General features: G+C 45.0%; 1 protein-coding gene across 1 annotated transcript in view; it reads right to left on the reverse strand.

The window, feature by feature from the left end:
• PTPRQ (protein tyrosine phosphatase receptor type Q) overlaps positions 1 to 19,627 on the reverse strand; it is a 356,602-nt gene extending 336,975 nt beyond the window's left edge. Inside the window, exons 1-4 of the mRNA XM_068276870.1 lie at positions 19,534 to 19,627; positions 13,804 to 14,073; positions 9,532 to 9,798; positions 6,029 to 6,159 (exon numbers count right to left, since the gene is read on the reverse strand). Of these exons, the coding sequence (XP_068132971.1) occupies positions 6,029 to 6,159; positions 9,532 to 9,798; positions 13,804 to 14,073; positions 19,534 to 19,573 (708 nt within the window). The 5' untranslated portion in view covers positions 19,574 to 19,627. The remainder of the gene's footprint in view (positions 1 to 6,028; positions 6,160 to 9,531; positions 9,799 to 13,803; positions 14,074 to 19,533) is intronic.
• Between the last annotated feature and the right edge of the window lie 4,895 nt (positions 19,628 to 24,522).

Below are 24,522 nucleotides of genomic sequence, written 5' to 3' on the forward strand. Positions count from 1 at the left end.
CCCCCTAATCACCCATCAATCACTCCCTGTCACTATCTGTCAACGCTATTTTTTTTTTATCCCCCCCCCCTGCTCCCTGCCCCCTCCTGATCACCCCCACCCCTCAGATTCTCCCCAGACCCCCCCCCAGACCACCCCCCCCCCTGTTTACTGTATGCATCTATCCCCCTGATCACCTGTCAATCACCTGTCAATCACCTGTCAATCACCCTTCAATCACCCGTCAATCACCCGTCAATCACCCCCTGTCACTGCCACCCATCAATCAGCCCCTAACCTGCCCCTTGCGGGCAATCTGATCACCCCCCCACACCAATAGATCGCCCACAGATCCGACATCAGATCACCTCCCAAATCCATTGTTTACATCTATTCTCTCCTCTAAACACCCACTAATTACCCATCAATCACCCATCAATCACCCCCTATCACCACCTGTCACTGTTACCTATCAGATCAGACCCTAATCTGCCCCTTGCGGGCACCCAATCACCTGCCTACACGCTCAGATTGCCCTCAGACCCCCCCTTATCAATTCGCCAGTGCATTAATTACATCTGTTCTTCCCTGTAATAACCCACTGATCACCTGTCAATCACCTGCCAATCACCTATCACCCATCAATCACCCCCTGTCACTGCCACCCATCAATCAGCCCCTAACCTGCCCCTTGCGGGCAATCTGATCACCCACCCACACCATTAGATCGCCCGCAAACCCGCCGTCAGATTACCTCCCAAATGTATCGTTTACATCTGTTATCTTCTCTAAACACCCACTAATTACCCATCAATCACCCATCAATCACCCCCTATCACCACCTGTCACTTTTACCTATCAGATCAGACCCTAATCTGCCCCTTGCGGGCACCCAATCACCCGCCCACACGCTCAGATTGCCGTCTGACCCCCCCCCCCCCTTATCAATTCGCCAGTGCATTAATTACATCTGTCCTTCCCTGTAATAACCCACTGATCACCTGTCAATCACCTGCCAATCACCTATCACCCATCAATCACCCCCTGTCACTGCCACCCAACAATCAGCCCCTAACCTGCCCCTTGCGGGCAAACTGATCACCCACCCACACCAATAGATCGCCCGCAGATCCGACATCAGATCACCACCCAAGCGCAGTGTTTCCATCTATTCTCTCCTCTAAACACCCACTAATTACCCATCAATCACCCATCAATCACCCCCTATCACCACCTGTCACTGTTACCCATCAGATCAGACCCTAATCTGCCCCTTGCGGGCACCCAATCGCCCGCCTACAATCTCAGATTGCCCTCAGACCCCCCCTTATCAATTCGCCAGTGCAATATTTACATCTGTTCTCCCCTGTAATAACCCACTGATTACCTGTCAATCACCTATCAATCACCAATCAATCACCCCCTGTCACTGACACCCATCAATCACCCGCTGTCACTGACACCCATCAATCAGCCCCTAACCTGCCCCTTGTGGGCAAACTGATCACCCACCCACACCAATAGATCGCCCGCAGATCCGACAACAGATCACCACCCAAGCGCAGTGTTTCCATCTATTCTCTACCCTAAACACCCACTAATTACCCATCAATCACCCCCTGTCACTGCTACCTATCAGATTAGACCCCTATCTGCCCCTAGGGCACTCAATCACCCGCCCACACCCTCAGAATGCCCTCAGACCCCAGCCCTGATCACCTCGCCAGTGCATTGCTTGCATCTATTCTCCCCTCTAATCACACCTTGAAACACCCATCAATCACCTCCTGTCACCCCCTAGCACACCTACCCATCAGATCAGGCCCCAATTTGCCCCGTGTGGGCTCCTGATCACTCGGCCAAACCCTCAGACCCCCTTCCGATCACCTCCCCAGTGCATTGATTGCATCTATTTTCCCCTCTAACCACCCCCTGAGACACCCATCAATCACCTCCTGTCACCCCCCTAGCACTCCTATCCATCAGATCAGGCCCAATACAACCTGTCATCTAAAAGGCCACCCTGCTTATGACCGGTTCCACAAAATTCACCCCCTCATAGACCACCTGTCATCAAAATTTGCAGATGCTTTACCCCTGAACAGTCATTTTGAGACATTTGGTTTCCAGACTACTCACGGTTTTGGGCCTGTAAAATGCCAGGGCGGTATAGGAACCCCACAAGTGACCCCATTTTAGAAAAAAAAGACACCCCAAGGTATTATGTTAGGTGTATGACGAGTTCATAGAAGATTTTATTTTTTGTCAAAAGTTAGCGGAAAATAATTTGTATTGGTTTTTTTTCACAAAGTGTCATTTTTCACTAACTTGTGACAAAAAATAAAATCTTCTATGAACTTGCCATACACCTAACGGAATACCTTGGGGTGTCTTCTTTCTAAAATGGGGTCACTTGTGGGGTTCCTATACTGCCCTGGCATTTTAGGGGCCCTAAACCGCGAGGAGTAGTCTAGAAAACAAATGCTTCAAAATGACCAGTGAATAGGACGTTGGGCCCCTTAGCGCACCTAGGCTGCAAAAAAGTGTCACACATGTGGTACCGCCGTACTCAGGAAAAGTAGTATAATGTGTTTTGGGGTGTATTTTTACACATACCCATGCTGGGTGGGAGAAATTTCTATGTAAATGGACAATTGTGTGTAAAAAAATCAAACAATTGTCATTTACAGAGATATTTCTCCCACTTAGCATGGGTATGTGTAAAAATACACCCCAAAACGCATTATACTACTTCTCCTGAGTACAGTGGTACCACATGTGTGGCACTTTTTTACACCCTAAGTACGCTAAGGGGCCCAAAGTCCAATGAGTACCTTTAGGATTTCACAGGTCATTTTGCGACATTTGGTTTCAAGACTACTCCTCACGGTTTAGGGCCCCTAAAATGCCAGGGCAGTATAGGAACCCCACAAATGACCGCATTCTAGAAAGAAGACACCCAAAGGTATTCCGTACGGAGTATGGTGAGTTCATAGAAGATTTTATTTTTTGTCACAAGTTAGCGGAAAATGACACTTTGTGAAAAAAAACTATTAAAATCAATTTCCGCTAACTTGTGACAAAAAAATAAAAACTTCTATGAACTCACCATACTCCTAACGGAATACCTTGGGGTGTCTTCTTTCTAAAATGGGGTCATTAGTGGGGTTCCTATACTGCCCTGGCATTTTAGGGGCCCTAAACCGTGAGGAGTAGTCTTGAAACAAAAATGACCTGTGAAATCCTAAAGGTACTCATTGGACTTTATGCCCCTTAGTGCAGTTAGGGTGCAAAAAAGTGCCACACATGTGGTATCGCCGTACTCGGGAGAAGTAGTACAATGTGTTTTGAGGTGTATTTTTACACATACCCATGCTGGGTGGGAGAAATACCTCTGTAAATGACAATCTTTTGATTTTTTTACACACAATTGTCCATTTACAGAGGTATTTCTCCCACCCAGCATGGGTATGTGTAAAAATACACCTCAAAACACATTGTACTGCTTCTCCCGAGTATGGCGATACCACATGTGTGGCACTTTTTTGCACCCTAACTGCGCTAAAGGGCCCAAAGTCCAATGAGTACCTTTAGGATTTCACAGGTCATTTTGAGAAATTTCGTTTCAAGACTACTCCTCACGGTTTAGGGCCCCTAAAATGCCAGGGCAGTATAGGAACCCCACAAATGACCCCATTTTAGAAAGAAGACACCCCAAGGTATTCCGTTAGGAGTATGGTGAGTTCATAGAAGTTTTTATTTTTTGTCAAAAGTTAGCGGAAATTGATTTTAATTGTGTTTTTTCACAAAGTGTCATTTTCCGCTAACTTGTGACAAAAAATAAAATCTTCTATGAACTCGCCATACTACTAACGGAATACCTTGGGGTGTCTTCTTTCTAAAATGGGGTCATTTGTGGGGTTCCTATACTGCCCTGGCATTTTAGGGGCCCTAAACCGTGAGGAGTAGTCTTGAAACGAAATTTCTCAAAATGACCTGTGAAATCTTAAAGGTACTCATTGGACTTTGGGCCCTTTAGCGCAGTTAGGGTGCAAAAAAGTGCCACACATGTGGTATCGCCGTACTCAGGAGAAGTAGTATAATGTGTTTTGTGGTGTATTTTTACACATACCCATGCTGAGTGGGAGAAATATCTCTGTAAATGGACAATTGTGTGTAAAAAAAATTAACAAATTGTCATTTACAGAGATATTTTTCCCACCCAGCATGGGTATGTGTAAAAATACACCCCAAAACACATCATACTACTACTCCTGAGTATGGCAATACCACATGTGTGGCACTTTTTTGCAGCCTAACTGCGCTAAGGGGTCCAAAGTCCAATGAGCACCTTTAGGCTTTACAGGGGTGCTTACAATTTAGCACCCCCCAAAATGTCAGGACAGTAAACACACCCCACAAATGATCCCATTTTGGAAAGTAGACCCTTCAAGGTATTCAGAGAGGGGCATGGTGAGTCCGTGGCAGATTTCATTTTTTTTTTGTCGCAAGTTAGAAGAAATGGAAACTTTTTTTTTTTTTTTTTTTCTCACAAAGTGTCATTTTCCGCTTACTTGTGACAAAAAATAATATCTTCTATGAACTCACTATGCCTCTCAGTGAATACTTTGGGATGTCTTCTTTCCAAAATGGGGTCATTTGGGGGGTATTTATACTATCCTGGAATTCTAGCCCCTCATGAAACATGACAGGGGGTCAGAAAAGTCAGAGATGCTTGAAAATGGGAAAATTCACTTTTTGCACCATAGTTTGTAAACGCTATAACTTTTACCCAAACCAATAAATATACACTGAATGGGTTTTTTTTAATCAAAAACATGTTTGTCCACATTTTTCGCGCTGCATGTATACAGAAATTTTACTTTATTTGAAAAATGTCAGCACAGAAAGTTAAAAAAATCATTTTTTTGCCAAAATTCATGTCTTTTTTGATGAATATAATAAAAAGTAAAAATCGCAGGAGCAATCAAATAGCCCCAAAAGAAAGCTGTATTAGTGACAAGAAAAGGAGCCAAAATTCATTTAGGTGGTAGGTTGTATGAGCGAGCAATAAACCGTGAAAGCTGCAGTGGTCTGAATGGAAAAAAAGTGGCCGGTCCTTAAGGGGTAGAAAGCCCTAGGTCCTCAAGTGGTTAAGGTAGCCATACACTGGTCGATTTGCCATCAGATTCGACCAACAGATAGATCCCTCTCTGATCTAATTTGATCAGAGAGGGATCGTATGGCTACCTTTACTGCAAACAGATTGTGAACCGATTTCAGCCTGAAACCGTTCACAATCTGTTGTGGTGGTGGTGGTGCTGCCGCCGCTCCCCCCGCCCGTATGCCCGCATATATTACCTGCTCCGCCGGCGCGACTTTAGTCCCCAGGTCTCCGCTGTCTTCTCCGCTCTGGTCTCCAGGTCCGGCATGCTTAACTTCTTCCTGCCCGGCAGGAAGTTTAAACAGTAGAGCGCCCTCTACTGTTTAAACTTCCTGCCGGGCAGGAGGAACTGAAGCATGCCGGAGACCAGCGCGGACACGGAGCAGCGGTGGCCGGGGGTAGTCGCGCCGGCGGAGCAGGTAATGTATTGCCGCTCTATTGCGTCGGTCGTCGGGCACTCGAACGCCGCTAGCGACGCGCTCCCTACCCGCGGGCGATCGACGGTAATTTTCCGCACGGAGCAACTGACGGGATCGGACGAAATGGATCGAAATTCGGCGAGTAGCCCGAACGATTGGCAGCAGATTCGATCACAGTGATCGAATCTGCTGTCGAAACGGCCGCAAATCGGGCCAGTGTATGGCCAGCTTTAGGTTGCTCCTATTGTGTACACTGGATCCGTTACTCAGCAACCACACATCCTGTGCTCTGCTTCTTGGAATGCGCTGTATCATATCATTATTTTTCGGTAGCACCCACTTATGATATTCAGTTTCATTAAACAGCATGGTGAGTTCCATTCCATCCCTTCCAACCAACCAAAGTGACCGAACAGACTGAAACCATTCTTTGCTTTGAATTCTAGTATAAATACTATCCACTTACCACGAATGCATGTGAGCAGTTTTTGCAAACAACTTCATAGTGTTGAAAGTCCCCCTCGGCTCTGTCCCAAACTATTTCAATAGCGGTCTCTGTGACTTCACCTTCACGTATGTTGAATGGACTTGCCAAACCTACATTCAATATAATCAATACACGAAGTGAAAGCAGAGCTGTGTCTGACAACTTTGATATCCTAAGCAAGGCACCCACTGTTACCTCCCCCTCCCTAGACACACACATAGTTCTTACACCTATAATTGCGTGATCAGTACAATACAATTGTATTAAATTATAGAAGAAATACGTAGCAAAAGCAGATTTTAATAGACCCTTGTAAAGGATCAAAGTGATCATTGCAATTTGCAAACCTAAAACACACTACTTTCCCTTTTTAAAGAAAAATGGACAGGCAACCCACTCATTACAAGGTTGCGCCTAAAACACTGCGTGGCATCTTATTTAACAGAGAAGAGTAAGAGATAACAACTAGCCAGTTAGAGGACAACAAGCTTGTACCACAGGCTCCTTGCCTAGGCTTCCTATGCCCAGAAACAGCCTTCAGTAGAAAAACACGTGGATAAAAACATATGTTGTTCAAACTCTTCTATAAGTCAGAGCAGAGATAGATGCATAAAAGACAGGACCTGCAAAAGTCTATGTACTGGTCACTGAATACATCTCCTATGGCAGATCACAGTAGCTGCCTGTAATAGAGCTAGACTAACCAAAAATGAATCCTTACTGGCAGTGGCGTACCTAGGGAATTCGACACCTGGTGCTGATTTTTTACAGACGCCCCCCCCCCCAAAAAAAACAATTAAAATGTTTTTGATGGGAGGGTAGATGGTTTTGGGGCATTTTGGGGGAATAGGAGTCATCAGGATGTGGACGCAGCAAACTGTTTTGAAACTCTGTACTACAGTGCTGCAGAAGATGTCAGTGCTATACAAATACACAATAATAACAATAATGATATGCTAGGACATTAGACTATGACTATGGTACGATTAGATTTTGATTTGTGAGCTCTTCTGAGGACAGTCAGAAAAGGGGGACATAGGGAAGAGGGGGATTCATAGGAGGGGGGGGGGGGGTAAAGAGGTAGAGGCATAAGACAGAAAGCCTGGTGGGAGAGGAGAAATGGCAGGAAGACCTCTCCCCCGGACTGCAGACATCATCAGTGCTGTTTGGCAGGGACATGCCACTAACATTTGAAGAGAGGAGAGAGTCATGGTGGAAGACAACAAGGTGGGAGGGGAAGCTGGGAAAAGAGATATTACCTGCAATCAAGGGATTCTAAATTGCCTGGAGCTTGCTTGTCTGCTCACTACAGAAGTCGGATGTCAGCACCTGTATCAGTGGATTCTGCAACTGCAGACTGCCCTGTATTATTGACTAATTACTCTGATCAGAATAAATAATCAATAATCCAGGGCACTTTGGTATTACAGCAGAGCCAGAACACATGGCTACTAATGACAGGCAACTTCTGAAGCACTAAACACATCCTGCCACCTCTCCCTGCTAATGTCCCAGCTGCAGCACAGCAATCATTCTCTCTACTCACCCTGCTGCTCTGCACATTCACTCACTGCAGGCTGTGTGTAGCGAGCGAGGAGACACATTGCCCACGGAACAGGAAGGGGGAGGGGTGCTACATCTAGTGCAGTAGGTAGTACAGTCCCCTGCCCTGCCTGCTGCTATTTTCCCTAATGTTGCCCAAACCATGAGAAAAGGTCCCAGGTGGAAGAACACAGTGGCAGAGCACTGCAGTGGCACCATTTGCCATGGCTATACCCGGTGCTGTGAGCACCTGCAGCCCTATGGTAGGTACGCCACTCCTTACTGAAAATAAGGTAATTGCCAAAATCCTGTTTTCTGTAATTTTCCACCTCCTCGTGATCCCCACTTCTTTATTTCATATTGTCCTCCCTGGTGCTAAATGTTACACCTCAACAATATAGTTAGCAAAAAGTGGAACTGCCAACAGGAGGGAGAACCATACAGTTCTGTACAGTTTCAATGTTGTTTACTATCCATAACCACCAGTTATTATGATTTCATTGACATCTTCTGCATCACTTTCGTACAGTATATACAGTCATGTCACTAACTTTTCCCTCAGAGACAACGAGACAAGAAGCTTACAATCTAACCCCTACCATAGTCAGTCATTATCTCATATTCTTATTGCAATGGACTCCATGTTTCCTTCATGTGAATTCAGATGGGGAAATGCAGCCTACTGAAATCAGTAGACTGCCATGTTGGCACTGCTAGATGGATTCAAATATGATATTGCATCACAGCAAGTGTTTGCCTGCATCTCGAAGATGAATGCCAGCTGAAGTGGAAATGGGCCCTAGCCCTATTTTTGGGCACACCAATAAACCTAATTGCATGTTTTTGGGAGGAATCCAGAGGAAACTGTCAAAGAGAATGTAGAAAAAAAAAACATGCAGATGGTGTCTTGGCCCAGATTTGATGCGAAGACCTAGCACTGCAAGGCAAAAGTGTCATCTACTGCGCCACCATTTTGCTCACCATTCCTTTCACTTTCTAACCTAAACTCAGTAATTGAAACTGGATAGTGTGCTGATAGTGGGACGTTACAGGCGCACGTTAGAGCAGCCTGTAACGCAGCCCAACTCACAGTAATGAAAAATCAATGGGCTGTTCACAGTGCCCACGTTGTGTTACAGTGTAACGCTGGACGTTTAAAGAAAGTGCAGAATGCTGTGAGTTATACGCGGTTTTAGCCACGTTAGACTGTTTGCACATGCTCAGTAATGTGTGTTTTTAAATTTTTCCGTACAGGAGAGGAGGAGGGTAGAGTCCACTATTGTGGCCAGCCACATGGCTAATTAATATGCACTGCACTGCAGTGTTTACTTCCTGGAGCGGCCGCTTATTGGCTGTGTAGACCACGTGATCGGGACCACGGAGCGGAGTGTTCCAATCACGTGGTCTACACAGTCTATACAACAAAAACAGCGCACCAAGAGCCACCATGCGTTGCGGTAGGGGCACGTTTTGCCACCTAAACGTCCCCTCTAACGCAACGTCCCACTGTGAAAGCAGCCTAAGGGCTCTGTCTCTGACACAGGAGACCTGGGTTTGCATCTTGGCTCTTCCTGTTCAGTAAGCCAGCACTTATTCAGTAAGGAGACCATGGGCAAGACCCCCTAACACTGCTACTGCCTACTGAGGGCATCCCTAGTGGGTCCCGCTCTCGCACTTTGAGTCTGCCAGTAGAAAAGTGTGATATGAATGTTCTGTGTCTTGTATCTATTTTCTATAGGTACAACGGGTTTTTTACAGTCATTATTAAATTATATCAACTATTAAAAGCAAACAAAAGTAGGTGACCATATTGTGAATTGTGATTGGGGAGAATATGAAAAAACTGAAAAAGAATAAATAGCTGAAATTTTACAGCATAATAGCAACAGAAACTTAGATGAATGTCATTGTATCATTAAAAAAACACTGATTATACTTACATGTCCTGATTGAAGACACTCTATATGGTTTGCTTAGCATGTTTTTGCTTTTAGTATGCACATTGAACTCATATTGTGTGCCTGGAGTCAGATGATCAATTGTGTATTTACCATGCATCACAGGTGGAAAAGATATATTTCTCTGGAGGTCTTTTGCGCTGGTGATAAATATAGCATCGAATACTCCCGCATCTGGCACCTGCACAAACAACACCACTGCATGTGTGCTCTGCTCAAACGGAACCACAAGAGTGACTGGTTTAGGCCCTGCAAAACAAGATCAGCACTCTATAAAACATGCTGGATTTTGAAAACTAACTATGAAAAATCATGATATAGTAAATAGATAGTATACATAAATAAAACATAATTTGCAATGTGTATGTTTATACCATAGAAAACAAGAGATTTTTCAAGATATTTCACTTTCTGAATTGATTTGCACAATGCCAGGCACAGCACTACCCTCCTAAAACAGAAGGTTATTAAAAGTCATTAGTTCTACTACATAGCCAAAAAGCAATCCTATATGGCAAGGTTCAGGCAGTGTACGGAGCCAGGTAACACATTCCTTCATGCTCCTGTAGTTCAATTATGCAACCAGGTCGATGGCCTTATTTTTGTAGCCATTTACTCCAGCTACAAACAGCTTTTTGATGGTTGTACGGCTTTACAAGCTAGGTGTGAAATTGGCTGGTGATAAAAGAAAAATCCTGATCATGGTTTAGATTAGATTAGAAATAATAAGTCCATGTCTAAGCCACCAGTGGCCAGTTCCACCATGACGGGCAATGTCCCACAGTGGATGTGTTACCTGTTTGTCATCCATCACTATAGGTTTAAAGCCCCAGGGAATTGGGTTCTGTGATCACAGAAAATAGCAAAGGCTGCTCATTTTAACCATACATTTCGTCACAGAATACGTTTTTAAAAGTTCACTTCAAACTCAAATAAGTATTATATTAATGCTTAATTTTAAACTTTTGAAAAACAAAAAGCGCAGAAGGCATTAATCCTGTTATTTAAACATGCTGGTTAAGTAGACAGAGGTGAAACCCAGTAAGCCTGAGATCCCTTCTCCTGATTAAGCCCACTTGCTTGTTAGGCTAGTTGCACACTGGGGCATTGCAAATGCATTGAGTTGTGTTAGTTTGCAATGTAACTCAGGCAAATAAGCCCTTGGCCACTGTGCACCTTGATTGCCAAAAACTGTGCGTGAAAACCTGTATTACAGAGTACCCAAGTAAGCTCATGGTGAACCAGAACTCCTAGGAGTGTGTAAGGGGCTAAAAAGGACCAAAAAGCCCTCTTGCTAAAAACTTGTAAAAATAATAGAGAAATCGAGAGCCCACTATAGTGTAGTATTTTTGTCCAATATTGTAAAAAGAAAACAATATAAGATATACTCACAAAAGTAGGTTGTTGACAAGCAACCATGTTCAAGGCGTTATGGGAACTTGACCCATCCCCTTGAGGTAGATTAAGATGTCGCTCTCTGTAGGCAGGAAGAACAAGGAGTAGACCCCTCCACCAAAGGTGGACTAGTGATACTTGTATCAGAAACACAGAGGCGCCAAAAGGATAAAACAATGTTTGAATTAAAAAATAGGAGAAGAGGTACTCACCTCCCCATAGAAGATTCAACAACCAGGGGGTGGTTAGGTAAGGCACCAACAGGGGGGTGGTTAGGGTTAGACACCACCAAGGGGGTGGTTAGGGTTAGGCACCACCAGGGAAGTTTTATGGTTAGGCACCACCAGGGGGGTGGTTAGGGTTAGGCACCACCAGGGGGGTCTAGGGGTTAGGGAAAGGTACAGGGAGGGTTTTGTGTGAGAGTAGGGTTAGGTATATTTCCAGTACAATATTTGTAATATATACAAACTATGCTTATTACTACCGGGGGGAGGGGGTCTACGGGTTAGGGATAGGTATAGGGAGAGTTCTGTGTGAGGGTACAGTTAGGTATAGTTGCACTAAAATACCTGTAATATCTACAATTGTATTCTTATACTTAATACAAATGTAAATATCGTTTTTTGTTATAGACGGGGTTTTGCCAATTCATTACCGTTCATTCACCATATTTAGCACTTGATTTTCGTTTATAATATAGAAACAAATAATATTGTTTTAGATAAAAACTTATAATTTCATCTATATCCCGCACCCTTTTTTCCAGACGCCCTTTTTGCATAGATGCGTTTCAGACTGGTTGGTCCTCATTTTTTAACCCCCTTCCCCCCCCCCCCCCCCCCCCCCGCCCAGCATTACATATTACATTAGCAAGAGCTTTTCAAATCACAAGTGCTTAGAAAAGTGCTACTAGGAGGTTCCAGGCCTGCTAGTGAAAAAGGAGCAATCCTTGCTCAGTGTAGAAAGAGTTGATGTGGAACGATGGATCACAACTGCTTTTTTACATGTGTACACATATATTTTGAACACAAATATCAAAGCGCTATAGCCAGTTCATATCACACAGGGTGCGCTATCACCAGGTTCAGGCAGACCTTTTTTACAGACAATTGTTCAGCGCACACCCTCAGTGATCCATCTTGGTCTACTTCAGTATACTGTCCATATCCTTATTTCAGGGGCGTAGGAATAGGCCCTGCAGCCCCTGCGCCCGCGGGGGGGCCCGGCCCCCCCCTGGGGCCCGCTCGGGGCCGTTTTGTGGGTGCTGGAGGGGTGGCAGAATGAGGGAAAAGCCTTGCCCACAGTCGGCGGGGAGAGGGGTAGTTCCCCCCTCTCCCTCACCTCGGGGCTCTCCCCTCTGCGCTCCCCTCCAGCTCGTAAGTGTGTGGGGCTGTGGTGGGCAGCGGGCAGCGGCGGGCAGATACATACCTGCTTCCGTGCGTTCCATCGGAGACTTCTCCCTCTAGCGGCTGACGTCACTTCCGGAAGTGACGTCAGCCGCTAGAGGGAGAACTCTCCGATGGAACGCACGGAAGCAGGTATGTATCTGCCCGCCGCTGCCCGCTGCCCGCTGCCCACCACAGCCCCACACACTTACGAGCTGGAGGGGAGCGCAGAGGGGAGAGCCCCGAGGTGAGGGAGAGGGGGGAACTACCCCTCTCCCCGCCGACTGTGGGCAAGGCTTTCCCCTCATGCTGCCACCCCTCCAGCACCCACAAAACGGCCGCGAGCGGGCCCCAGGGGGGGGGGAGGGGGGGCCCGCTCTGAAAATCTGCAGGGGGGGCCCGGTGGGGCCTAGTTACGCCCCTGCCTTATTTCACCAGATATCTTGGCCACTGTTAGACTGGCCAACCATGCTCAATTCCAGTGATCCCTGGCTCCTCAGGATCCTGGCGCAGATCGCTGCTCTGTTTCCTTAATTCTTTTATAAGTTGCAATACCTCAAAGGAAAATATCTCACATAGCGTAATACTGTCTCCTTAAAATCACGTTTATTAAAAATTACACTCACATGTCCGAATGGGTTATATTGCGCACAGAGTTTTTTCCACGGGCTCTCCCCTGTTGCCAGGCCGGGCACACTTTATGGACTCCACTATCGTCCAACCCCCACTGGTTCCGCTCACAAAAACGCCTCGCTTGTCCTGGTATGTCCACCTCCGCCCAATCGATTTCGTTACTGTCTTGTAACTCATCAGGGACACCTGGTAATAATGAGGTAATAATGTAGATGAGGGAGAGCCCTTCGGGGCCCCTCTGGCCCAAGGGCCCCGATGCGGTCGCTACCTCTGCACCCCCTATTGCTACGCCCCTGTATGGACAGTATACTGGAGTAGACCAAGATGGATCACTGAGGGTGTGCGCTGAACAATTGTTAACACTTATATATTTATTTATTTATATATAAATGATATGTAATACAGTACTGTTATTACTGTATATGATACTCAGCGCACTATATGCACATTTACACAATAGATGTAGAGCTGTGCTTTCCATCTTCTGACTCGGCCACAGTGTACAGCTATTTATGAGGGCTTGGAAAGATTTTAAACCCAGCATTTGAATATGGAATGTGTCTAGCAAACAGATGCTTTGAGTTTTGCTTCTTCCTCTGCTTCATAAGATTTTGTTCACACTTTAAATGCTGCTTTTAAGATCTGCCTGAATTGCTTCAAAACACATCAGAAGCAAAGCTGAAGAGTTGGCATACCAGAGCTTTAGAAGCTTCTCTGAACCTTGCCTGATCTACTATATCAAGAAACGTGCCCAGCTTTAACAACTGTCTGTATATCATCATTCATCAGAACCCCTTCTCGCTATTTAAAGGGAAAAAATAAATAAATAAAAAGCACTTACGTAATGTGTGTTGAATGATAACCATTTCACTCTTATTTCCTTCAATCATTGCAGAAAGTCCTATCTCATAAGTCATTCCCGGCATTAATGCTCCAATAACAAAGGTTTTGCGATCATTTACAGAATATGGAACAAAATCAGCATTAAACACAACTGGTTTAACCTCAATGTGGACCAAACTGGTTTCTGGAGGTGGTTCCCAGCGAATGACTATAGCATCATCCTGTACCGCATCTTCTTCAATAGCAACTCTCTGCACTGGACTAACCTCTGCAACAAACAAAATAAAGATTTTATTTGTTAGTAATAAAAAAAACAGTTTCATCCCATCTGTCCTTGCCACATCCTGCTGCTAAAATACTCATCAACAGTGCATTTGAATTTCCTGTTGGGGCTTGCCTTTGGTTAATTTTGCGAACCAAGGGGAATTCCATGGAATAATTAAAAGTGTGTTTCTCAAACCTGTCCTTGTGACTCCCCTACAGTGCATGCTTTACAGACAACCTCACCTATGCACAGGTGGGGTAATTAGTTTCTCAGCTAGGTGGATTCAGGGCCGGGCCGACACATAGGCTGGCAAGGCTACAGCCTCTGGGCGCTGGTCAGTGAGGTCATTGAGGGGCGCAGGATCGATTTCTTCCTATTAGCTATGTGCCCGCACTGCCCGGTTCCCGCCCCGCTATTTGCCTCTGTTAGTTTGGTGTTGCGAGCGGCAGTGGCGCAGATTGCCTTGTACTCTCTCCGAGAGAGAGTGTACAGTAGTTGCCATGGTGATGAATGTCGTCGGCGCCGCCCCCCGCCCAGCCGCGTATTCTTGTAACTAATGCATGATTAGTTACAAAAATACCGGCAGCGGCTGGGCGGGGGGCGGCGCCGACGACATTCGTCACCATGGCAACCACTGTACACTCTCTCTCGGAGAGAGTACAAGGCAATCTGCACCACTGCCGCTTGCAACACCAAACTAACAGAGGCAAATAGCGGGGCGGGCACCGGGCAGTGCGGGTACATAGCTAATAGGAAGAAATCGATCCTGCGACTGCATCTCACGTAAGCCTATGCTTACTGTGCCTGACGGGGATTCCATGTAGTTGAGACAACAATTACCCCACCTGTGGATAGGTGAGGTTTGCCTGCAAAACATGCACCATAGGGGAGTCACAAGGAGAGGTTTGAGAAACACTGCCCTGGCAGTATATCCAAAAATGTAATTCTCATCAGGAGCTTTCTTAATTTTTCTGAACTCCTATCAGTCAATATTTTAATAAAATAAAACACATTTTTAAATAAGCATAGAAAACCCTATTAATATTGGAGGTGTGTTTTGTAAACATTTTCCCTGCATAAAAAATGTTGATGTTCTAGATACAAAAACATCTCCACCTATAAACAGTGTACCAATGGTGCAGTCTCTTATGCTATATGTTACTGCTATCAATGCATAGGAGTCAGTTTTTTGCTTTAGGCCGCAACAAGCACCATTTGGCTGTCCACCATCTGTTCTGATCGCAAGCAAGCGTCCGGCCAATGCTGGTAGGCAATTACCACCTTCAGCTGCTCGTGGAAAAGAGGCCCGTTCCCTGTTTTGGTCATCACATCTTTACTTTGTGAGCCAGCATCCCGAAGCAACATAGTTGGAACTACAGTTGATCAATGAAATGCTATTTTTCCAAGTTGATACAAATTTGGTTGCATTTTGTATGCACGTTGAGTATAGGCCAATCCATACTAACAGTAGCATTTCATTGCTCCAGCAACAAAGATTGCTTCAATTTGGAACAAAGAAAATGCAATTTATTGAGCTTAGCTGCATGCTTGTTTCAGGTGTGAGATTTACTAACCAGAAAGATCAGCAGGACTGCCAGGCAACTTCTATTGTTTAAAGGGAAATAGATATGGCAGCTCCCACCTCAGGTTCCTTTTAATATGCTAAAATTCTCCCACCACTGAAGTGCGGGGTAAGAATTAACATAGTCTTTACATACACAGACACTAGAGATGGTTATTGAGATGCTAATGATTGTGGCTTGCATGTAAATTTAAAGAGACTCTGTAACAAAAAAAAAAGTCTCCTAGGAGGTACTTACCTTGGGAGTGAGAAGCCTCAGGGTCCCAATGAGGCTTCCCTCATCCCTGTAGCTGCAGGCAATCCAGCGCTGGTTCCCCTGAAACATCCCGCAATCCTGGCTCGACAAGCCTGACAAGGCTTGATATATTTACCTTCCCTGGCTCCAGCAGGGGCACTGTTGCGGCTCTCAGCATGGAAATAGGCTGAAATAGCCAATCTCTGTATGGTCCGCTCTACTACGCAGGCACAGGAGACTTGCGCCTGCGCAGTAGAGCAGGCTGACAGCGATTGGCTATTTCCGCCTATCTCCGAGTGGAGAGCCGATACTGCGCTTGCGCTGGAGCCAGTAAGGTAAACATTTACATCTCCGGTATTCGGAGGGGCACAGCGACACCGCCGTGGGACACAGGAGGACGGGGGAAGCCTTGATATGATCCGGAGGCTTCCCCCACCCGAGGTGAGTACCCCCCAGGGAAACTTTTTAAAGTTACAGGTTTTCTTTAATGCAATTTTAAGGTAACTTGGAGTCTGCCCAATCTAATGCACTTTCTGTCGATTTAGATGGTACACTTCCAAGCTGAATACAATCTAATTTATTATACTAATGTTATACTAATATCTCTTCAACCATTTCTAACAGAGTTAAACTGCATGTTAAAAGAAATGACCTTCTAGTCAGACAATCTTTGAAGTTGTTCACTTTGCCCGGCTGAATAGGCAGAAAGGTGATACTTCTATTCTGCTTTCAGCTTTTGCAGCCCTCTATGTTGTCTTCTCAATAGACAGTAAACCAGCGGAGTCATGATGCTGACTCATTGCCCAACATCAAAACTAGAGGTGATATGATGTCACAGGAAGCATGCGAGTTGCAAGACTGGCAGGATGAATTTAACTTTATATGTAAAACAATTCACATAGAATTCATTTTTTTCTGGTTGAACTGGATGGGTATATGTATTTCTGTTTAAATGTATAATTTAGCAATAACAGATCAAATTCAGCCAGACTTAATTGGGCCAAATATAGCCTTAAAGGAAGCCATACATCTATACAATACAATACAATAACATTTCTATAGCGCTTTTCTCCCATAGGACTCAAAGCGCTTAGGCTCTCTCAGATTCAGTAATTGGTAGTAGTAGTAGTAGGTACTAGTGATGATGGGCAGATTTGACCAAGAGACAAATCTCTCTCTGAATGAATCTGATTAGAGAGAGATCTGTCGGCTGCCCATATACCACAGGCAGATTCCTGATTGATGTCATGCTGAAATCAATCAGGAATCGGCCTTGTGACTGCATCCACCGCCTCGCTTGCCCAATGCTGCCCTCTAATGTCAAATGTGCCCCTAGTGCAGTATACGTTACCTGTCCATGTCCGCTGATGGCTCCGGGCTCTGTCCACAATCCGCATACATGTGGCAAACGTGGTTGTCAGCACATACGTCATGCATGCACCCACGTTACTCTGGCAACCACATGGGGCACATGTATGCACATTGTGGACAGAGCCCGGAGCCATCAGCGGACATGGACAGGTAACGTATACTGCACTAGGGGCACATATGACATTAGGGGGCAGCATTGGGCAAGTGAGGCGGTGGATGCAGTCACAAGGCCGATTCCTGATTGATTTCAGCATGAAAGGAGCCCAGAGCCAGTGGCAAACAGGACAGGTAAAGTATAGTGCACTGGGAACCGGGGATATGGCCACATTTGACATTAGGGGGGACAGCGCAGGGGTTTTGTCATGTTTGTCGCTCATGATTGAACACGACGGCCTGACATCTTGCAGCATGTCCATTCGATACATGTGACCAACTTAGTGGCAAAGATTTTCATCTGATTCGATAATGATTATCAAATCGAATGGTCGATCGGCAGCCAAGTCAATAGATGTATGACCACCTTAACAGCTAATCCAGTGTTACAGATGCAAACAACGCTCTGCATCCAATTTCCAAAGATGTGATGGGGTACGTCACTCCTGTCACGTCGTATATTTCACCACAATAGATTCACTTATTGGAAATTAACTTAGACTTTGATTTAACCTTGAATTTTGATCTATAGGAACTGTTATTGGTGGACTCAACTAGAGAATCTGTGACTGGTTAATTGGTGAAGATCTCCAGATGAGAGGGAAAAATAATGGTAGACCATGAGCCAAGTAGTGTAGAATTCTTAGAATACCAGGATGGTAGGAATAAAAGAGTACACGCCAAGAATGATTGCCAGGGCTGGATTTACCATAAGGTACAACAAGATTGGTACAACAGGCAACATGCAAGATACAGCTTGGTAAAGAAGCAGACAGCCTCGAAATGTTGCTTTATTGTTTCTGCTGCTTGATTGCTATATACTGTAAATTAAAGAGCTATAAATATACCACTTGGACGGTGCTGGCCATTACTTTTGCTACCATAAGGTACTGTAGGAATGTGCCTACAGGTGCCTGATGATGGGAAGGGGGTGCCTGTGGGCGCCTGTTGATGGGAAGGTGGCTCACTCCCATACCCTAGTGCCTCCCTCCCTCCTTCCCCATGCACAGTCCTGAGCAGAGCGTAAATGGGACGTTACTCACCCAACTCTCCACGGAAAAGATTTCCCTTCAGTCGAGGGCACCACTAGCTACTTAATATCGAGGGTACCTCTGGTTACCTAATCCTAAGGGACACCTGTAGCTACGTATGATATGCAAGGGATGTAAGGGAGAAGTGACAGCTGGGACAGTCAGCACACTTGCATTGCAGTTTGGTGGGGGTTTGTAGGTTCCTGGATGGTGAAGTCTAGGGTGCCAGGACATCTGTCCCTATAAGCTCCTGTGAGGTAAATCCAGGCCTGATGAATGCAATAACTTGGGACCACAGCTTAGAGGAAGAAGCCTGCCCCTGCTCTGGCCCAGAAAGCTGGAGCACACGATCCAGATGGCCGCACTCCTAACAATGACATTTTTGGGGGGAAATAAAAACTACAACCTCCTAACAGAGGTGTTTTAAACTTGTGGATAAAGAGCCCAATAAACAACTGGTTTTAAGTATTTCTATCATTCATTGGGCACCTTATTTTCTGGATGAACTTGATAGACGTATGTCTTTTTTCAACCAAAATAACGATGTAACCTCCACCCCCTCCCCTTCCCCCGATCGGTACACTTTGTTAAAGAGACACTGAAGTGAAAAAAATATATGATATAATGAACTGGTTGTGTACTATGAATAATTACTAGAAGATTGGCAGCAAAGAAAATATTCTCATATTTTTATTTTCAGGTATTTGGTGTTTTTTTCTAACATTGCATCATTCTCAAATATGTGCAGATTACACAACACTCAGCATTCAAAATGATTCTTTCAGAGCAGTCTGTGAATTAATGACCTCTCCTCTGGCAGAGGAAAAGTAAACAGTTGAGATAATAAAAGTCAGAAGAGAGCCCTCTCCACGACTTTTGAAAGTCGTAGAGCTTAATGGCTTTTTTGCATAGAGATAACAACTGGAGTTTATTACCTTTTCCTGTACTGGAAACAATTAGACTGATGTATCTGATCTTAATGTTTTATTTCTTAGCTGTACTACACATACAAATCATAATATCATAATTTTTTTTTCCACTTCAGTGTCTCTTTAAATGCTTAATTAAAATAATAAATATAGAATTCTTACTTGTTACTACTGACACAATATTTTCCATGGAACTTAACATCCCACTCTCTTCTACAGATTGTATAAAAATGTTGTAATGCTGATATGGTCTGAGGTTTGTGATAGTAGTTGAATTTCTGTTTTTTGCTTCCATCAACGTATAAAATGTTTTTTCTCTCACAGTGAGAACTGTAAGTTTATATCCACACCAATGTTGATGTATTACGTCCTCGGGTGGGTCCCATTCCAAAGTAACGCTGGATGAAGATATCTCTACAGCCTTCAGGTTTCCAGGACTCAAAGGCCCTGGCAGAAGACAACACACAAAAGAAAGGAAAATTAAAAAATAGCCATGGAGTACATATATAAATCAATATGGAAAATCTCACAGTAAGTGTTATTATTCAAGGTGTGACAGAAATGAAACAATTTGTTTATAAAAGATAAGGAGTCATTTTATAATAAAGTTTATCTTAGCACTTCATCACCAAGTCTAGTTAACCTAGTTACAAAAATATTTCCTAAAGACTAGAAATGTTTCATGAAGTGAGAAGTGAGTTGAAATACCGGCTCTTAATTTATTTACATTTAAATACATTATCCCACGCTAACAAATATCTTGCCGCTTTGTCAGCAGGAAACTCATAGTTGGTGAACTGCATGTTACATTTAAACCATACTGCTAACATAACACGTAGAGATCAACGTGTGTTAGAGTAAGCCAGACGTTATACTCGCAATGTACTGTATATGTAGTGTGTATAACATGACTTACGCTATTTGCATACTATGCATTACACAGTTTGCATAGAAGATAGAAGAAGATGGTGGAGCATGTATAGATGGGGTACCTGATGAAACATTAGTGAGGGAGTATTAAGGGAGCACTTCATGAAATATTGGAGTAGGGGATGAATGAAAGAGCATCTAATGAAATATGTGGGAGAGGAAGAATGAGGTGGGCCAACATGGTTTGGCCAGTAGAGGTCCCAGAAAATTCAGATTTCTACACTGTAAACTTTTAAAGAGGAACGAAGTAGTGATCTTTGTATTAGAGTAATGACCACAGACTAGACCAGGTTCATACACAATCTCATCACAGGTTTAGTGAAGACAGGTTCTATGATATTACACTATGTAAGCTTTTTTATTGGGGTACTTGGAATGGTTTTATGCTGGGGCTATGCATGTGGATCAGTTAACCCTGGAAGTGGGGGAGCATACAGATTGCCAGAGCGGTGGGGGATGACCTGGGAACTTTCCCAAGGTGCTATTTAACATGTCAGTAGGTTAGCAGATGGGGGTGTGGCAAAGACTGTCCTGTCTTAGAAGGTGGTATAGATTGTACAGAGGACACTGAAGCATCTGTTGAGCAAGAATCACAGATTGCAGGCATTTGTTTAGCTTATGGACTTTGCTATAGTTCACAATCTGTCATAATAGTGACTGTGTGAGTTGCTACCTCTTGTGATATTGTTTTCTTATGTGTAAGAGGAGGCAAACCAGTCCTGCTCATAGTGATATTTACCTGCACACATGTGTTATATATGTTACGGCCAGAACCCGAAGTTTGGCCACTTCTAGTTCTGGCCAGCCACTTCGGGTTCTGGCCGGCCAATGTGCGAAGTGGCCGCTGCGCTGCGGCCAATGTTAGAAATTGATTTATTCCTGTGACATTAATGTATCTTCTGGCCGCAGCGCAGCGGCCAAACGTATAACCACTTAGTTAATTTAATGCAATTAAGCCGGCGGCAATGTAACAATTCAAGCCGCCGACTTTTTCTCTGCCTCTCTCTCCTTCTCCCCCGCCTCTCTTTCCTCCTTCCCCCCGCCTCTCTCGCTCTCCTCTGGGCAGCCGGCGGGGACACGAGTGTCGTCCCCCCCCCCCCCCCCCGGAGTCGTTCGTCGCGGCAGGGAATCCTGCCGTTCTTGCAGAGCGGGTGCTGGCAGAAGCAATGTCTGCAGCCTCCCCGCTCTGCTTTCCTGGTGCGACGAACGACTCTCGGGGACACGCGTGTCCCTCACCGGCTGCCCATAAGAGGAGAGAGAGAGAGAGAGAGGGGCAGATAAAAAGCCGGCGGCTTGAATTGTTACATTGCCGCCGGCTTAATTGCAATAAATTAACTAAGTGGTTATACGTTTGGCCGCTGCGCTGCGGCCAGAAGATACATTAATCACACAGGAATAAATCCATTTCTAACATTAGCCGCAGCGCAGCGGCCACTTCGCACATTGGCCGGTCAGAACCCGAAGTGGCTGGCCAGAACTAGAAGTGGCCAAACTTCGGGTTCTGGCCGTAACATATATATTATTAAAGTCAATGGGGGGTCTGCGGCACAAGTCTGGTTTCCGAACATTCAAGGAAAATGTGCATTTTTTTGCTATGTTTGTCCATCACTATTGCCTGATATTACCATTGCTGATTAGAGTGAAGACTGTGGAGTACATTGGGACATAGTGATTGAAAGAAGGCAGGAGGTCCAGTAGGCCTTACAGGTGTATTCCAAATGATAATATGAAATGATTCTATTGATTTTACAACTTAGCAAAGAAGTAGAAACCATTAATTGAATTGACCAGTATATGAACTTACTTGTGTGTACTGGAATTGCTGGACTCAGATTATGTTGCGATCCCCTGCTGTCCACCAGGCATAGGATAAAATAATAACCTGTTGTTTGGTTCAGATTTTGTATGGATATATGTGTAGAATTTGGGTCCAGTCTTTCAAGATGCTCATCTCCTTTGTCTGTATAATATTTCATGACTGGGTAAAAGGCCTTGTAAGAAGTATCAGGCATTTTGCCCACACGGAATAATGCTTTACTTTCTGTGATTTCTTCCAGCTGATAAGTAAAGTTTTCTGGAACTCCCAGGACTGCAAAAACAAAGGCAAATAGGTTGATAAACACACAAAACAGAATGATGCTTACAAGTAATACTTTATACCAGGGGTCCCCAAACATTTTGGGTTGAGGGCCGGGTCAACATACTTCAGACCGCTGGTGGGCCGGAGTAAACATAAAATGATGTAGAAGTCTTTGCGGACCAGACAGTGAAGCATACCCAGGTGACAATCTGCAAGCCAATTGGACAGCAGTGTCACCTGATGTGGAATTTGATTGGAAACCAGCAAAATTTCTGCTTTCTGGCTTCCATGTGGATGGGGGGTGCTGCACTGCTATTCCATATGTGGACCACCAATATTTAAAGATGTAGCTGACTGCATTTATAAGCAATACATTTTCTGTGTGGGGGGCCGGTAAGAAAGCCTTAGGGGGCCACATTCGGCCCGCGGGCCTTAGTTTGAGGACCACTGCTTTATACTGTCATCAGACAGCTGCAGAATGTTTTCTTCTTGTTTTTTTTTTCTTCTATTTTTTTAATAAAGGGAACCTGAGGTGTGAGGCATATGGAGGCTGCCATATTTATTTCCTTTTAAATAATATCAGTTGCCTGCCTGTCCTGCCATAGACCCTGAACAAGCATGAAGATCAGATGATTCTGACCAGTGGCGAACATAGGGGGTGGCGTCAGGAACCTCAGGGTGTCACCATGGCAGAGGGTGACAATGGAGTGCTCCTGTCATGTGCAGCCGCCCGTGTCCCCAAATGGAGCAATGCAGAGAATCACGGGAGCGGAAGTGTGCTGTGTTATCTCACCTACTGCTGCATGATGGAGTCCACCAATGCGTCCTCCTGTGACCACTCAGCTCTCCCTCAAGGGCTGGCATTTCTTTCTGCACTCATCTAATTGTGATGCAGGAAGACATGCTGGGTGCTAGCTAGAGATATCCCGAACGGTTTGCGTTCGCATCGGATCATGAACTTTATGCGGGTTCGACCCGCCCCTATACTACATCAATGGGCTAAACTTTGACCCTCTACATCACAGTCAGCAGACACATGGCAGCCAATCAAGCTGTACTCCCTCCTGGAGCCCCCCTACCTTATATAAGGCAGCAGCGTCGGCCATTTTCTCACTCTGTGTACTGCTGTATTAGTGAGAGAAGGGAGAGGCATTGGAGAGATAGGGAAAGCGATAGTTAGGAGGTCTGTTAGCTTGCTCCTTGCTGATATTTGTTGCTGAAAAGCACCCCAAAACAGCTCTTTTGAGAGCTAATGCTCTTGGGATGTGTTTTTTTTTGTGTGTGGCCCACTGACACTGACTGCATATATAGCCCTGTCTGTCGCAGCTGGCCCTTGCTAATTGCTAAACTGTGCCAGGCCCAGCACATTCAGTGCCTAGTGTGACTGCTGCACATTGTATTCGAATACCAGTCCGTGCATACCTTTCACTGCACCTGTGTGACTGCACGCTGTTTTATATATCAGTCCGTTCATACCTTTCACTGCACCTGTGTGACCACACGCTGTTTTATATACCAGTCCGTGCATACCTTTCACTGCACCTGTGTGACTTCACACTGTTTTATATACCAGTCACTGCATACATTTCACTGCACCTGTGTGACCGCACACTGTTTTATATACCAGTTCATGCATACCTTTTCACTGCACCTGTGTGACCCTACGCTGTTTTATATAAAAGTCCGTGCATACCTTTCACTGCACCTGTGTGACCACACTCTGTTTTATATACCAGTCACTGCATGCATTTAACTGCATCTGTGTGACCGCATGCTGTTTTATATAGCAGTCACTGCATACCTTTCACTGCACCTGTGTGACTGCACATTGTATTAGTCAAGTCAGTGCATACGTTTCACTTCATCCCCCCAATATGGACAAAACAACAGGCAGAGGCAGAGCCAGAGGCAGACCACCCGGCAGTTCTGTTCGTGGTTGTGCTGTCATGATTTTGTGCGGCCCTTGACCAAAGTACAGTGTTCAGAAGAAGGCACGTACCATCAACCCCCAATATTGTCAGGACGTAGTTGACTATTTAACACAGAACACCTCATTTTTCTCAGCTTTTGCACGGAAGCGTGACATATCTTCCTCCTCCTACTCTGATTCTGGCACCCCAGTTAACACTACGTCGGCAGCC

This window comes from Hyperolius riggenbachi, chromosome 3, assembly GCF_040937935.1.
Source record: "Hyperolius riggenbachi isolate aHypRig1 chromosome 3, aHypRig1.pri, whole genome shotgun sequence".
Lineage (NCBI taxonomy): Eukaryota > Metazoa > Chordata > Amphibia > Anura > Hyperoliidae > Hyperolius > Hyperolius riggenbachi.